Source organism: Limulus polyphemus, unplaced genomic scaffold (assembly GCF_000517525.1).
Source record: "Limulus polyphemus unplaced genomic scaffold, Limulus_polyphemus-2.1.2 Scaffold2208, whole genome shotgun sequence".
Lineage (NCBI taxonomy): Eukaryota > Metazoa > Arthropoda > Merostomata > Xiphosura > Limulidae > Limulus > Limulus polyphemus.
Window position 1 is genome coordinate 81,269 of NW_013667818.1, and position 14,984 is coordinate 96,252.

The 14,984-nt window shown below is 32.2% G+C and overlaps 1 protein-coding gene across 1 annotated transcript in view; it reads left to right on the forward strand.

The window, feature by feature from the left end:
- LOC106466266 (von Willebrand factor D and EGF domain-containing protein-like) overlaps positions 1 to 14,984 on the forward strand; it is a 90,725-nt gene extending 75,741 nt beyond the window's left edge. The window contains exons 21-30 of the mRNA XM_022394239.1: positions 3,114 to 3,224; positions 4,498 to 4,638; positions 5,491 to 5,586; positions 5,908 to 6,003; positions 9,837 to 10,028; positions 10,148 to 10,243; positions 10,451 to 10,546; positions 11,022 to 11,117; positions 12,922 to 13,052; positions 14,027 to 14,984. Of these exons, the coding sequence (XP_022249947.1) occupies positions 3,114 to 3,224; positions 4,498 to 4,638; positions 5,491 to 5,586; positions 5,908 to 6,003; positions 9,837 to 10,028; positions 10,148 to 10,243; positions 10,451 to 10,546; positions 11,022 to 11,117; positions 12,922 to 13,052; positions 14,027 to 14,089 (1,118 nt within the window). The 3' untranslated portion in view covers positions 14,090 to 14,984. The remainder of the gene's footprint in view (positions 1 to 3,113; positions 3,225 to 4,497; positions 4,639 to 5,490; positions 5,587 to 5,907; positions 6,004 to 9,836; positions 10,029 to 10,147; positions 10,244 to 10,450; positions 10,547 to 11,021; positions 11,118 to 12,921; positions 13,053 to 14,026) is intronic.

The window sequence follows — 14,984 nt, forward strand, 5'->3', positions numbered from 1 at the left end:
GACCTACTTACCGTATCATCTCGATGTCTGGTTCCCAGACCAGTGAAACAATTTACCTCATTGCTATCATGTGTCCCATTCATAGATAGGGGGTTATGAGATTCACTCTAGTATGTTGAACTTGAGGTGAAGATGGTATGATCCTCTTTCCTACTCCCTCATGGATGCTGGTTCCCAGTGGCAGAGTTTTGGATTGTAGTTGACATACGAACAGTATGATTCTTATCCTACCCCCAATAGATATCAGTTCCTGGCAGTCTGGGTTTTGAATGCAGTTGACTTGCTGTATATAGTCTATTATGCCCTAGCCACTATACACTATACACATCCTTTTACTCTCACCCACATTCCAGTACTATATGGGATTGAGATTTGTTATATGGTGGTTTGGATCTCTATCCCACCATTGTTCTCTCTCGTAGGGATGTGCCCCTCCCTTTTTTTCCATCCAGGTCTGCGACACCTCATTCCACACTGAGCAAAGAGTACACCTGGTACAGATGTGGTGCAGTCTCCCACACATGATCTTCTTATGTGAGAATCTACCCCTTTAGGGTGTTCTTTGCACACTTTTGAAGAATGCCTCTTTGTTTTTCCCTCACACCAATCTCTCCAGCTCGTCAGTGTGGTATTCTAGCTACTTATGTGAGTGGGGATAATGTACTGTATCAGAAGTTATAATTCTCATATACTGAAATTATATTTCTGATATGTACTTACCTCCACTCTTCCTCCCATTGAAAACTGGTACTTCCATTTTCTGCCTAAACTCAAAGTGATAGTTCAGTAGAATCAAATAGAGGGAGTAACGTGTCAGGAAAGTGTTTTGCACTGTTATTGATGGAGGGTTGTTGCATGATGATTTACATGAGAGACATATTTGAACCAATTGATTGTAAGGTACGTGGGAGCTCAAGGCTTGTGGCATGCAAAAATATTTTTGCATATAGAGGGCAGCAATAACTGAGAATAGCTATTTATGTGAGAAAAGGTAAGTACTTGTCAGAAATATATTTTCAGTATAGGAAAATTATAACTTTACTCTGTATCAATACAAAATGTGGCAAGCATTTAGTAAAAAGTACAAATCTGTTGTACAAATAAATCTGATATATTGCAAAAGTATTTGTTCTCACTATATATTTGTGAATTGACAAAGTCAGTCTGACTCATGCAAAGTGATGTTCATGTGAAGAATGAAAATACTTTTGTACATTGTACAATTTGCATTGGCATAACCTTTATTACACCTGAAATGCATATCTACAGTATTTTCAATATCTCTTTATATTATAATTGGTATTTAGTCTCCTCTACCATGAAATGTCATTAAGTCAGCAATGTAGAGTAAAATGAATGGTTGATAATTCTGACATCAAATACATAACACCATGTTGAATGACTTTCTATGAAAGGTCTCGAAATGTACACTTTGACCTCAACCTGTGCACATTGGGTTAAGTGGGATAAATTATGTAACAGACTTACAGTGGACAAGAATCCATAAAGGGCAATATATATATTAAGTTATTAAAACGTTATACAGCATCTGCAGAAAATTCTGTTCTCAGCTTTGAGATGCACAGTGATGGAAATAATTATGGACATACATAGAGGAGTCACAAATAATGAGTAATGGCCACTTAGATGATGAATTTAATAACAGTACAAATCTTTATCATCAAACATGCAAAAGGAACGTGAATAAATTATACAATGCACTATTATTTGTATGTAAGCCCTTTGTTTTACATTGAGTATTATATCTTTTTTTTTCTTACTGCCATATAGTTTATTGATGTACAGTTGAGGATATTTTTTCACAGAATATTCATTAATAATCCCCAAAACTCAAGCCACTTGTTTGGTTTCCTTTGGAACCTCTCAGCCATGGTTATGCTCTACTTTACTGGTATCTTTACCACAACACTTGCTCTATGCTTGGGATAATTGTGTTCCTGGAAGATGGATTTTTGCTTGATGAATTGTGTAACCATGAGTGTGTTCCTGAGATATTGATGTGATAGATCTGAATTCACCTCTATATCTCATCAGTCCCTCACCATGATTTACTGTAGACACTGTATAAACTGTCATTGATTAATACCAAATAGTTCAAACTTATATTCATTTGTAAAGAGCACATGTCTCCAGCTTTGTGTATTTTCACTGTTTGTGGTCTGATGCCTATTCAGATGGTTACTTCTCTTCTCAGCATTGATTTTTAATAGCTGCATGTTCACCAAAACCACTTCATGCTAGTGTTTGCATTACTTTTCTTTAGATAACATTCACACTTGTATTTACACTAAGGTCATTGACAAGATCTGTACTCAACCATCATTTGTCTTGCCAAGAAGGTACCCTTAGATATGTAACATCACATTTGGAGAGTTTCATTTTCTCTCTCAACCACATTTATTATTAATAGTGCCAGTTTTAAGAGTCTTGCATACAACTCCTACTGAAGTATGGAGTTTTACCACAATTTGTTGCATGGGGTATCCTTAGTCAGCCAAAATGTTGATTTTCATGTAGTACTTCAGCCCTAGGAGCCATGGCTTGTTTCTACTACAACAATTGTGCATAGTATGACTTCCTGTACTACAAGGCTATCTGACTGGTTGAATGAGAACTGGTCACAGTATAACGTATCTACATGGACTGTGGTGCAGTTAAAATTCCTATAGTATTTGTCCTTTATATCCTTTTTTCTTACCTTTTCTGTAAACGTTACTAATTGTTCCATGTGATGTTTAGTAGGAAGCTATTATAGCTAGCTTAGTACATGCAATAACATATTGGAATTTTAAGAAATTTGTGGTTGCTGGGCTTCAGTCTTGAATCCTTGGCTTGCATTACAATATTTAAGGACAGTGCTTTACATGTAACAGCCAATTTACCAAGACTCAAGCAGCTAACCCATATACTGGTCACGAGAATGAAATCAAAATAAGTTTGAAAATTTCCATTTATGCATGATAAATAATTTGAATCTGTGCACTTGGTTTCCCTGTGTTAATTTATGTAAAAATGAAATTTTTTTACTAAAAAAGTTAAAAGTTAAGAAATATATCACATACTTTGTGATTCAATAATATTAATTTTATTAGGTGAATTTTGTGAAGTGGGTATTGACCCTTGTCTGTCTAATCCTTGTTATCATGGGGTATGTGTTGGAAGAGGAAGTGGATTTCAATGTATCTGTGATGTAGGATTTTCAGGTAATTTGTAGAATATGTTTTATATTTTAATTATATTGTAAAATACATTTTTCTAGTTCCTTAAATTTTAAGGTGTGTGAAAGGACAAATTTTAAGCCAAACATTTATGGTTGTGTAATTGCTTAAACCTTCTCTGTAATTTGTGTGAATAACATATAACTCAATTTTACCCCAAAAAATTCACAAAAATATTTTTTTAAGTTGCAAGATAAAGTATGATACTCTTACATGTATCTATTGAGCTTTGAAGTTACATAAAAAATTACTTCTCTAGTTAGAAATAAAATTCTAGTAATATGAAACTTTATCCAAAAGAAATTACTTTTCCTACATACAAGCTCTTTAATTTTCTAACAGTATGTCTTTATAGGCTTAAGCACCTTACACATGCACTATCATGTAGGCACAAAATAATAACTTCATGTGTATGTACTTCTGTTAAGTATATATATGAATGTCTTAATTAATTCTGTTAATGCTGCATAAATACTGTAGTTTAACTTCTCAGTAAAGGTGTCTATATCACAAAGATGATTTTTTTCAACACAAAAAATTATTTTCTTTTCTTGAAAGCCTTTTATGAACCTATTTTGCCATGAAACTGTTAATTACTTGTTCCTTGTGTAGACTTTGAAGTTACTTGGTAACCCTAGAACTTTTCATGACATCAAATTCTTAAACTCTCTAGCCTAAAGCTATACTATTTTTTTTACAAAAAATGATGAAACAAGTATAATTACGACAGGAATTACTCTTTGTCCAAATTTTCCAACTATAAAAACAAATTATAAAATTACCATAAAGCTCTCCAGATTCGCTGATGCCATTTCTAACAAGAGATGTTTATGCATTAAATGCCTACTTTTCTTGTTTAATTGTATTGGAATTGTCACAGAACTACCTGGTAGTGATGATTTAATGAGTTTAGTCTGAGGAACCAAGTTTATAGGTTGGAGAACATTAAGTTCTAAAAGATATCAGTTGTAACATACAAAAAATTACTTTAACATTTTTACGAATTAAATAAGTATTCAAATATTTTATGCCTTATATTTTTGTAACTTTCAAATGATTTTATCCAAAATATATATTGTTAGAGAAACTAAGAATCAATGATGATAATAAAAAAAAGAGCCTAATTATCTGTTTCAAAGTTTTAGATCATAAACATAATATGAATATTAAACAGAAAGATGCTTATAAAAATCCTCGTTTAAAGCAATAGCATTTGTTCTCACATTGGTTTTTATTAAGAAGCTTCTCTTGTCTCTAGGGTTGTTTTGTGAGGAACAGCAAGATAAATGTACATCAAAACCTTGCTATCCTGGTGTGACCTGCTCCAGTGTTGATGGCCATTTCATATGTGGCACATGTCCAGCAGGAATGACTGGAAATGGTGTTTCTTGTTTTGTAGGTTAGCTGCACTTTAATAAAGTAAATTCAATTGACATGAAGAAATTAATTAGTGTAGTGATTATGAGTATATTAAACTTTGAATCAGATATTTTTAAATACCCTTAGTTTTTATCATATAAATGCCTCTATCAGGTAAAATAATAATAAATATTTGCATACTCGTAAGTCAAATGTCGTCACTAAAATTATCTGTAAATTCTAGAAAGTCAGAAATTATGAAACAGTATATAACTCTATACCATATTAACAGGCATATCATTAATTTTCATTATTGCCCTTAAGTGTAGTAACTAGTATTTACTTTCAGTAGCATTGTGTAGTTTTTTCAGTTTTTTGTTGAAGTTAAATGACTTGAAGTAAGTGTAATTTAATGAGCATTTGTTTTGATTTTTATCATTATTTTTCAGGCCTTTTAAATTAAAGAAATAACTTAGATTTACTGTTATATATGCAAGTTCCATTCAAATGATTAGCAGCTATATATCTCTACTGTTTTGATACATGTGTAGTGTACCTGTATGTTACTATTGAAATATGTACTTTATCTGAAGCCTTTTTCCAACTCGCCAGGTAAAATATTTCTGATGATTAATTAGAAATTTTCTTTACGGGATATTTAAATAAATAATTATACCAATGATTCTATTATTCAGTCTCCTCCATTGTTTTTAAACAAAGTCACTGCTTCTTTTGAAGTGTAAGGACTCATGTTAAAAAGAAATTCAATGTTTTAAAGTTATAATAGTCACCTTCAATCTCACAAGTAAAAACAGAAGAATATAAATCATGAAATGATGCCTCTTTAGTAGTGTTTCAATAGAATATTCATATTTTACTTTTTCCTCCTTAGCCCTTTGTCATCTTACTTGTTTGAATGGAGGACTGTGCTTTAATCAAGATTCTTGCTGGTGTCCTCGTGGTTTCACTGGGAATCGTTGTGAGACAGGTACATGTATCTAAGAGTATCTTAATATGGAAAAAAATTTTTTTCAGGATTTTATGCTATTCTTGAAAACCTGCCTTACATGTAAGCTTCATGACATGTGAATTATTATACATTTTCTGGATCTATGTGTAAAACTTTACATTTGATTTTAACAATTCTGAAAACATTTGTAAATATTAAGTTTAATTGTATTTTTCAAATATAAATATGTAACTCAGGGCTGAGTAGTTCTGCTGAACAATTATTTACTGGCTGTACAATAACTGAATGTTTACCTTGGGTGTACATTAAGTATTTTATGATCAACAATATCTTTTGTAGCTGTGTGTGACCCACCTTGTATTAATGGAGGACGGTGTCTCGGAGGGAATAAGTGTGCTTGTCAGTATGGTTATGTTGGAAGAATATGTGAAACAGGTATAGAAGCAATGCTTTGTATTGTATATTTAGTATCAAGATGAAATTATGATATTATATATATATATATATATATATATATATATACATACGTACAGAGGGTTGTTTGTTATATTGAAATTATTTTGAATATGCAAATCAGCAAATCACACGACAACCACAGCTGATATAAAGTCATGGTAAAACAGAATGTGTCAGAACTGCATTTTGTCATTGTTTGTTATTTCTTAGGTATGGTGATGCCATCAAACATTTTTCACTTTTGGGAAAGGTATATAACAGCCTTTTTTGTGTACTCAGATCATAAAAATGTGTTAAGATAGGGTATTTAGAATTTACAAGATGGCAATATTCCTTGTATTTAATGGCATTTGAAAACAAAAGAATATGGTTGAACATGGGGTATCAAACAGCTCTCCAATGGCTCTGTGGTAAGCTTGAGGGCTTATACACTATAGACTTAGTTTGGTACCAGTAGTGGGTAAAGCACAAAGAAACAATTGTATAAGTACAAGCAAACAAACAAACCATTCAGAAAAAACTGTATCACAGCCAAGATAAGCGAGGTATGATGTTCGGTAATGAGACCAACAGGGTATGGGTTCACCAAGATAAGGTTTAAAGTCATTCCTCCCATTCAACTTTCACATATATGTAGCAGCTGGAGAATGAAATGGGTATTCATGCTGTTCCTCATAAAGACATACTGATCAACTTGCAGGATACAGTGCCTATGAAGTTTTGTATGATGAAGTTATTTACATGAAAAATTGTAAAGTATGTTATCCTCATACACCAGATACATTATGATAAGCATGCAGTGAAGAATGGTGTGCTTTAGACATGGCATCCTTACTGTGGTGCTTTTTACAATGGAAATTGTGCTGTAGGGCTATTGTCAAGAGGCATGGTCATCAGATATAGTATGACTGGATGTGGTGACATAGACTGCCCCCCAGTGGCACAGAGGTATGTCTGCGAACTTACAACGCTAGAATCCAGGTCTCGACACCCATGGTTGGCAGAGCACAGATAACCTTTGTGGCTTTGTGCTTAATTACAAACAAACAGACATAGACTGTATTTGTATTGACATAATTTTAGTATAACATACTGAACCTCTTTCTCTCTCAATATACGCGGCCTGTGAGAAAAGTATCTGACCTTTGGCCGGGGAATAAAAACTGGCATACCTGGAGCGTTGGAAACCTAATCACCCTCAAAGTAGTCTCCTTGGGACTCCACGCACTTCTCCCAGCGGTGCCGCCATTGTTGGAAGCATTCCGAAAAAGCCTCTTTCGAAATGGAGTTTAGCTCGGCTGTCGTTGCAGCCATAATGTCTTCTCTTGTCTGAAATCGCGTTCCTTTCAATGGCCTCTTGAGTTTGGGGAACAGCCAGAAGTCGCAAGGAGCCATATCAGGAGAGTAAAGAGCCTGTTGAACCACAGGAGTCTGGTTTTTGCCAACAAAGTCTGAATCAAGTGCGAGGAATGTGCTGGAGCATTGTCGTGATGGAGGCGCCAATTTCCTGTTGACCACAACTCCGGTCTCCTGCGCCGCACAGCATCATGTAGGCAACGGAGGACATCCCTGTAGTACTCTTGGGTGATTGTTTGACCCTGTGGTGCGTACTCGTGGTGTACCACACCGGTCGCTCTCCACCGTTGTGCGGCCGTCTTTAAACTGGTTGTACCACTCCTTAATCTGTGTGATGCCCATAGCATCGTCACCGAAAGCCGTCTGAATCTTCCAAATGGTTTCCACCTGGCTGTCGCCCAGTTTCTGGCAAAATTTGATGCAGTAGCGCTGCTCCACTCGTTCCGTCATTTTCCTTGTAATGAAAAACTGACGAGAGCACTACACACTACCTCACTCAATGGCTGCTTGCCAACAACTGACGCAATCAACAAGCGGGAAAAAATTCACGCATGCGTACGAAGGTTCAAGGTCGGCTCATGCAAGCGCGCTTGATTCAAATCCATCAGGTTATCGCAAAAAAAAATAAAGGTCGGATACTTTTCTCACAGGCCTCGTATACACACACACACACACATATATATTATGTAAAAATATATCACTTATATTATAGAAATATGCTCCATCAAATACATGATCATACCAGCAAAATTTTCACAAAACAAAATACAATTATACTATTTATAAAGTATCATGTATTTGTTATATTTTTCTCATCAGGACTATGCAGTGCTGAGTAATTGCGTTTTTGCTTTAGATGTATTACAAATAATTGATAGATAATTCCAGTTCAGTGCACACACCTCTCTGGTGGCCTCCCATTTGTGAATTACTTCCTCTCATATTCTTCTAATAAAGAGCAAAAACCTTGATTCCCCAGTACCAAGCTGCTTGGGAGCTCTTTGGTTGAGTGTAATCCCACTGGACAAATCCACCTCACGACTTGAAGTAGGGCAGAGGTGACTACCTGGAAGTATAGTACAGGTCACCCCTACACTAAGAACCATATCATCAAAGGAGGACTGTAAAGGACAATAATAATGTAACAATACTTTATTTAAACAGAAAATAAACAAAAGAAACTAAGGCATGACACTAAATACATAGTAAACAGCAATACAACTGTAGGCTTCCTAAACTAATTTAAAAAATTTAGTCACTACAATCAACCTGTAGTACTTAACAGGTACTGTATTGAGGACATAGGATATGTGTCTTTCTTATTGGTGGAGGTGTATAATTTAATGTTAATTACATTATAAACTGAAGCAGTACACAATATTTTGTGTAGGGGTGAAAGTTTTGTTCAAAGGCCTGATGCATGCACAAAAAGGTTTTGATGTGGTGCAAAGTATTATTTATCTATTCTGTGGAGAAGTGAGTATCTGTTTGAAATACGTTTTCAGGTAAGGAAAATGTTAACTATAATGGCATATTTGTATTTTTCTGATACTTCTCTTACATTTCCATAATGAAAATAAACTTCTAATTAATATAACATGAAAATAATTAACAATTTAATCCAAAAGTTTTAAGTTTCATCTACTCACTAAAACTAGTAAAAGAAGGAAGTTTTAGTTTAATCAGAACTTACATTTGGAAAATTTGACCCATTCTAATGAGTTCTTTAAAAGATTTAATTTTTTTAAAGCAGAACATAACTAATTTGCCAAATTAAGAATACACCATCTTTAATTCAAATATAGTAAACAAAAAAAAATTATACAAAAAATATAATGGAGGTTTTTACTACATGATTGAGTGTTATTTTAGTGTTATTGAGTGTTAACAAGAGTAAATTAGTAAATGTATTCATTTTTTTACTTTAACAATGTAATGATTCAGTTTGGTTGGTTTAGAATTTTGCACAAAGCTACTTGAGGGGTATCTGCATTAGCTGTCCCTAATTTGACAGTGATAGACTAGAGGGAAGGCAGCTAGTCAGCACCAAACACTGCCAATTTTGTGGTTACTCTTTTTACCAATGAATAGCGGGATTGATTTTCACATTATAATCTCCTCACAACTGCATGGGTGAGCACATTTGGGGATGAGGATTCAAACCTGTGATCCACAGATTGCAAGTTAAGTGCCATAACCACCAGACCATGCCAGGCCTGTAATTAGTATTAGATATTTGCAGTAAAATATTTAATGAATAAAGTAGACATTCATAGGATGAATACTTCACAACTGTAATTAATCAGTAGTCAGTTATAATAGTGGGTTTTTGACTGTTACAAATTCTAATGATACTTAGTACTTAATAGTCTGTATAATATAATGTATTCTATGTACGTTTTCATTATTTCTTGGTAACTCATCTCTGTTATTTTTATTAATTTTTTTACATTTAGCTGTTTGCTCTAGAAGTTGTCAAAATGGAGGACTCTGTAAAACTCCCAATAAGTGTTCTTGTTTATCTGGCTGGAGAGGTCCTACTTGTGAAGAACCAGTGTGCGATCCTGTTTGTCAAAATGGTGGCACATGTTCACAACCTAATCTTTGTACTTGTCCCCCAGGTTTCTTTGGTGTTGATTGTAGTTCAAGTAAGTCATTTTTGTATTGTGTTTGTCAAGGCAAGCTACTGGTATAAATATAAATGTGTAGTTTACATTCAGTTGCTGTTTTAACGAACTTGATTAAATGGATTGTTAATTCTCTCTAGGTATTTGCCATCCACCCTGCCACAATGGAGGCCACTGTATGCGACATAACATCTGCAGTTGTCCAAAGGGTTGGATTGGGGCAAGATGTTGGATTCGTATGTATTTTACATCCTATAATTAACTGGTTTAACATGTTCACGTAACAGGACTTTTCCTTGTTTAAAATTTTTGTAAAACACATACTGTAATTTAATTATTTAAGACATTTAGTGATCTGTCAGTAGTAGCATACATCTAAGTTATATTGTAAATATTAAGTCTTACTTTTATTGTTGAAATATACACGTACTTCCTGTTTAAAGCTGTTTGTGAACCAAGATGCCTTAATGGAGGACGATGTTGGAAACCAAATAAGTGTTCTTGCCCATCTGGTTGGAGAGGAAGAAGATGTCATAAAGGTTAATTTTCTTTTTCTTTCACTTAATTTATTAATAATATTATTTATTAATGAATGTGTGAAATTTATCTCGTATGCTAACATATGTATTATGTATTATTGGCTTTTACTGGAAATATTGAATGAAAAGTAGAAAAATTAAATATGATTGAAAAGCCCAAAATCATTTCTTTTTTTAGACATGTGAGATTTACAGCACTTTTTTGATGCTTAGAATAAACATAAGTGAATATTTTATTTCAACAAATGGCAGATTATCTTCATTAGCAATAGGTCTAATGTAGTTCTTTTTGCTATCTAAAATGTTGTATGTAACATCTTATTTTACATACTTTTCTTAATAATTCTAAAGTATTGATATTTTTGGTGCTGGTAAAATGTACCTACTTTTTAATTCTTATAATGGAGCTAGGTCTGTTCATAAGATTTTTTTATCACCTTTTCATTATTTGTGATATTTATGTCTTGTTTTCCAGCAACATGTTTAGTGAGGTGTAGAAATGGAGGAACATGTGTGAAACCTAATATCTGTGTTTGCCCTCCAGGATTCAAAGGACTGCATTGTGAAGAGCGTAAGTTAAGTTGGTTAGGTTTATTATGTTAATTTATTATTAAGCATCATTTCTGTATTTTTAATGTATACAATTTTAATAACACTTTTTTCTCAATCCATAAATCTTCACTCTAAAGTTCCACAGTTTGAGTTATACCCAGATAATCATGTAAAAAATACTTTGCATACTGCAGGGATTTTCACTAATAAGCTACACGCTACACATATTGTTTTAAAAATTAAAGTTTTTCAAATAGAAAAGTTTTTGTTCCTTTTTAATGTACATTTCTATGTTATCAAATTAATATTTAAAACTACAACAAAGTTACTGCTCTTTGATTTATATCTGACCAATTTTTAGTTCAGTAACCTCACTGTATTTCCAAGAAATTGATAGTATAATAACAGCCTACATTATAAATAACTGAAATTATAGCTTCTGAAACCATTCAAGTATTCTTGTTTTTATGAAGAACAATCTTTTATCAGCATGTTGATGTCACTGTCAAAGAGCTACTTAATATACTACATTAAATCTAAATCTTAATTAAAATGTATAGGAACTTAGCATTCCAATTAATTAATTTTCATCATTTGTCTTTAATTTAATCCAAAATAAATTGTATGAGTTACATTCCTTTAAATTATAATTGAGCAGTATTATGTGATTTGTAAGCTATATATGTAGTACATTGAAGCAACTTGTATAGTTTATCCTTGTTGTGATCATGAGCTTTAAATTTGAAATTTGCTCTTGAAATATAATTATATTGTCCAGTTGTTTATGAAAGCTAAGATGTGCAAGAAGTCATATCTATCAACGTATTTAATAAACTGTTATCAGTCTAATTGCTCTCAGGAATGAAATTACCATTAGATGCACAGCAATGTACTTTAACTAAGGCTTGAATATAAGATTCTCTGCTTGCAATAATACTCTGAGGTCAGTCCTCTATCAAGAGATCTAGCAATATTCAAAACCCAAGCAGAGATAACTTCCTATCTCATCCTACACACTAAGATCAGAAAGCAACCAAAATAATCACATTAGATTTTATTAATATAGTTTGCCCTTTTTTATAATACCAAAATTATTTGTAATAGAGTTGACAATGTTTTGGAATTAAGTTATTCTTTTTTTTATGTTCATTGTTGTTGTCATCGTGGTTAAACCTTGATGAAAAATAAACCACTTATGTTCATGTGAAATGGAAGTTAACACTAGACATGTACCTATCCACTTACATTACAAAGTCAATTTGGATAACAGCTTGAGAAGTTAAGCAAAATCACTATCTACTTCTGTCAACTTTCAGCTCTATATGTTTAGATGTCCATATAAAGGGCATTATCATAATAACGTGAAAATTTCCATCTATTATTAAAATAATTGGCTCTTTTTTCAAATTTGACAGTTGGATTTAACTGAAAATTGTTCTCAGTTTAAGTATCGGATTATTGTAATAATATAAAACAGTATTAATTATATTAACTACAAATGGTTACAATAATGTACATAATTACTGTAATTTTTACTTTTTCTACAAAAACATAACCTGCATTAGCTAGTTCATAATAGGCCTAATGTGGGTTAAAGTGTTATTTATTGAAGCATGATAAGAAATATCTTCAGATGCTCCTTTGCTGTTTCATACATCCTCTTGAGATCATTGACTTTTCAATACAAAGGTGTCAGGAGTCGGAGAACAGGGGGCATTGAAACAGTTGTAAGAATTATTCAGTCATTTCAAATGGCTTTTTCCAATGATCAGGACAATTTTTTTGTGCTCTTCTAAATTTTTACATCCAACCTTTTTTCTCAGCCACCTGCTCTGAGAGTTGTTATCATGGAGGAAAATGTGTAAGTCCTGGAAATTGCCTCTGTTATCCAGGTTACAGTGGAATTAACTGTGAGATTTCTCAAAAAAAAAACATTCACAAACGAAGATATCAAGTAAGTGAGAATTTGCTATTGTTGAGATAAATTTATTTTAAACATTCTGCTATTGTAAAGAATGGTGAAAAGGAGTGAAACACTGAAGTATTTTACAAAATCTATATTAATACATAGAAGATATATGTATCAGTATAAGTCATAATATGAATTTAATTGACAATGGTAAATATCTGAAATACATATATGTAACTTTTATGAAACCTATTTTGGTATATACATACATATTAGAAAAAAATATTGGAGAAAATTACATGTAATTACAAATAACAAGCATGGAATATGCTACATAAATGTTTAGGGAATATTTCAGTAGACAATATTTGGTTAGTATAACAACAAAGTATTTACAGTTTATAATTGTTCAAATATTATAAGATGATTTATGGTAAATAAGTGTGTCATAATTATGAATTTTTATAATATATTATACATTCTGGTGTACAAGAATAATTTCAATCTGAAATTGAATGCATATAACCCAGAAGATAATCTTTAGTTTTCAATTATCATTATAATTTGGTAACTTCCATCTGAAAAATCTAACACATTACATTAAATCTGTAGTATTTTCATCATTAGGTATTGAACCCATAAGTTGAAATGACAGTTGTTTTCTTTACCAAACTTCAGTTACATCATCATACATCTAACTCGATAAATACAACACTAATTGTTTCTTTCTTTAGACAAATAATCCAATAGATGGAATGTGGTACATGTTATCCAGTTAATGAAATTTTAAAACTTTCTCATCTGGCATTCTGTCTTAATAGCTAGAACAATAATTGTTTCCATAATTAGACATCCACTGCAGAAGTATAGTTTATTTCCACCATACAACCTAATATTTAAAAACTTAATTATTTTCAGAATTATATATATATATCTAACTAAAAACAAAATGATAAAACTAATGTTAATGAATTTTTTTATATATATATAAATATCAAGTAGAAATGTTTTATTTACAGATATATAGACATAGACATGGATACAGACTGCAGAACCTGTTTACACACGTTCATGATGCATAAATGCATAGCTATAATGATACATGTACTTATGAGAACTTTGCAACAAGAAATAGAAATTCCATAGTTGTGTTTGAACAGTTTTATTGTATTGGAATAGAAGTTTTCTGCCTTAAATAATAGCACTGTAATTTCTCAGTTAACAGAAAAGGTTTGTGGATTTTTTTGATTTTTTTTTAAAGTAATATCCTGAACTACTTTGTTTCAAGCCAGTATGCTAAAGTCACAAGAACTATCAACCAACCATATAACTTACAAAAAAATGTGCTTGCTGGACTGCTAAAAACGTTTTTAGAAATGATTGGTGCAAGTCTGAGAAAATTTGTTTAATCTATTCTTGTTCTTCATTGGGTATAAAACCCTAAGTTTTGGAGAATAAAAATAATCTAAGGATACCAAATGAATCGAGCATATTTTGTCTACTGGCCTTCATAAATTTTTGTAGAAAACTAAAAGGTATCATAGATACAATCTTGCTCTTGGAAATCTGTTAAAAAAGCATTATACTCTATCTCAAACCCAAGAAACACCTTGAATAAAGTCTTATTTAAACAAACACTTAAAGTAGATTTTTGGTAATTAGTATGGCAGATGATTGACCTTAAATAACTTCATAATCAATACCTGTAAAGATAATAAGTCATCAAAGATCAGTATTTTATATAGCTCTTACAACAGTTGAAATGAAATAAATCAGATTATTTACCTTTTAAATGTTGTTTTATTCTTGTATTGATTTCTATAAGATATACAGTGACAAGTTAGTGAAGTATTGAAGGAAATATAAGCTTATTGTTAAATCAGTTTTCAGCTTTTGATACTGTTTGAAATTATTTTGATTTATACCAAGTTTTGCAACTAAAAAGCATGGTCACAAGTAAATAGACACAACCTTTTC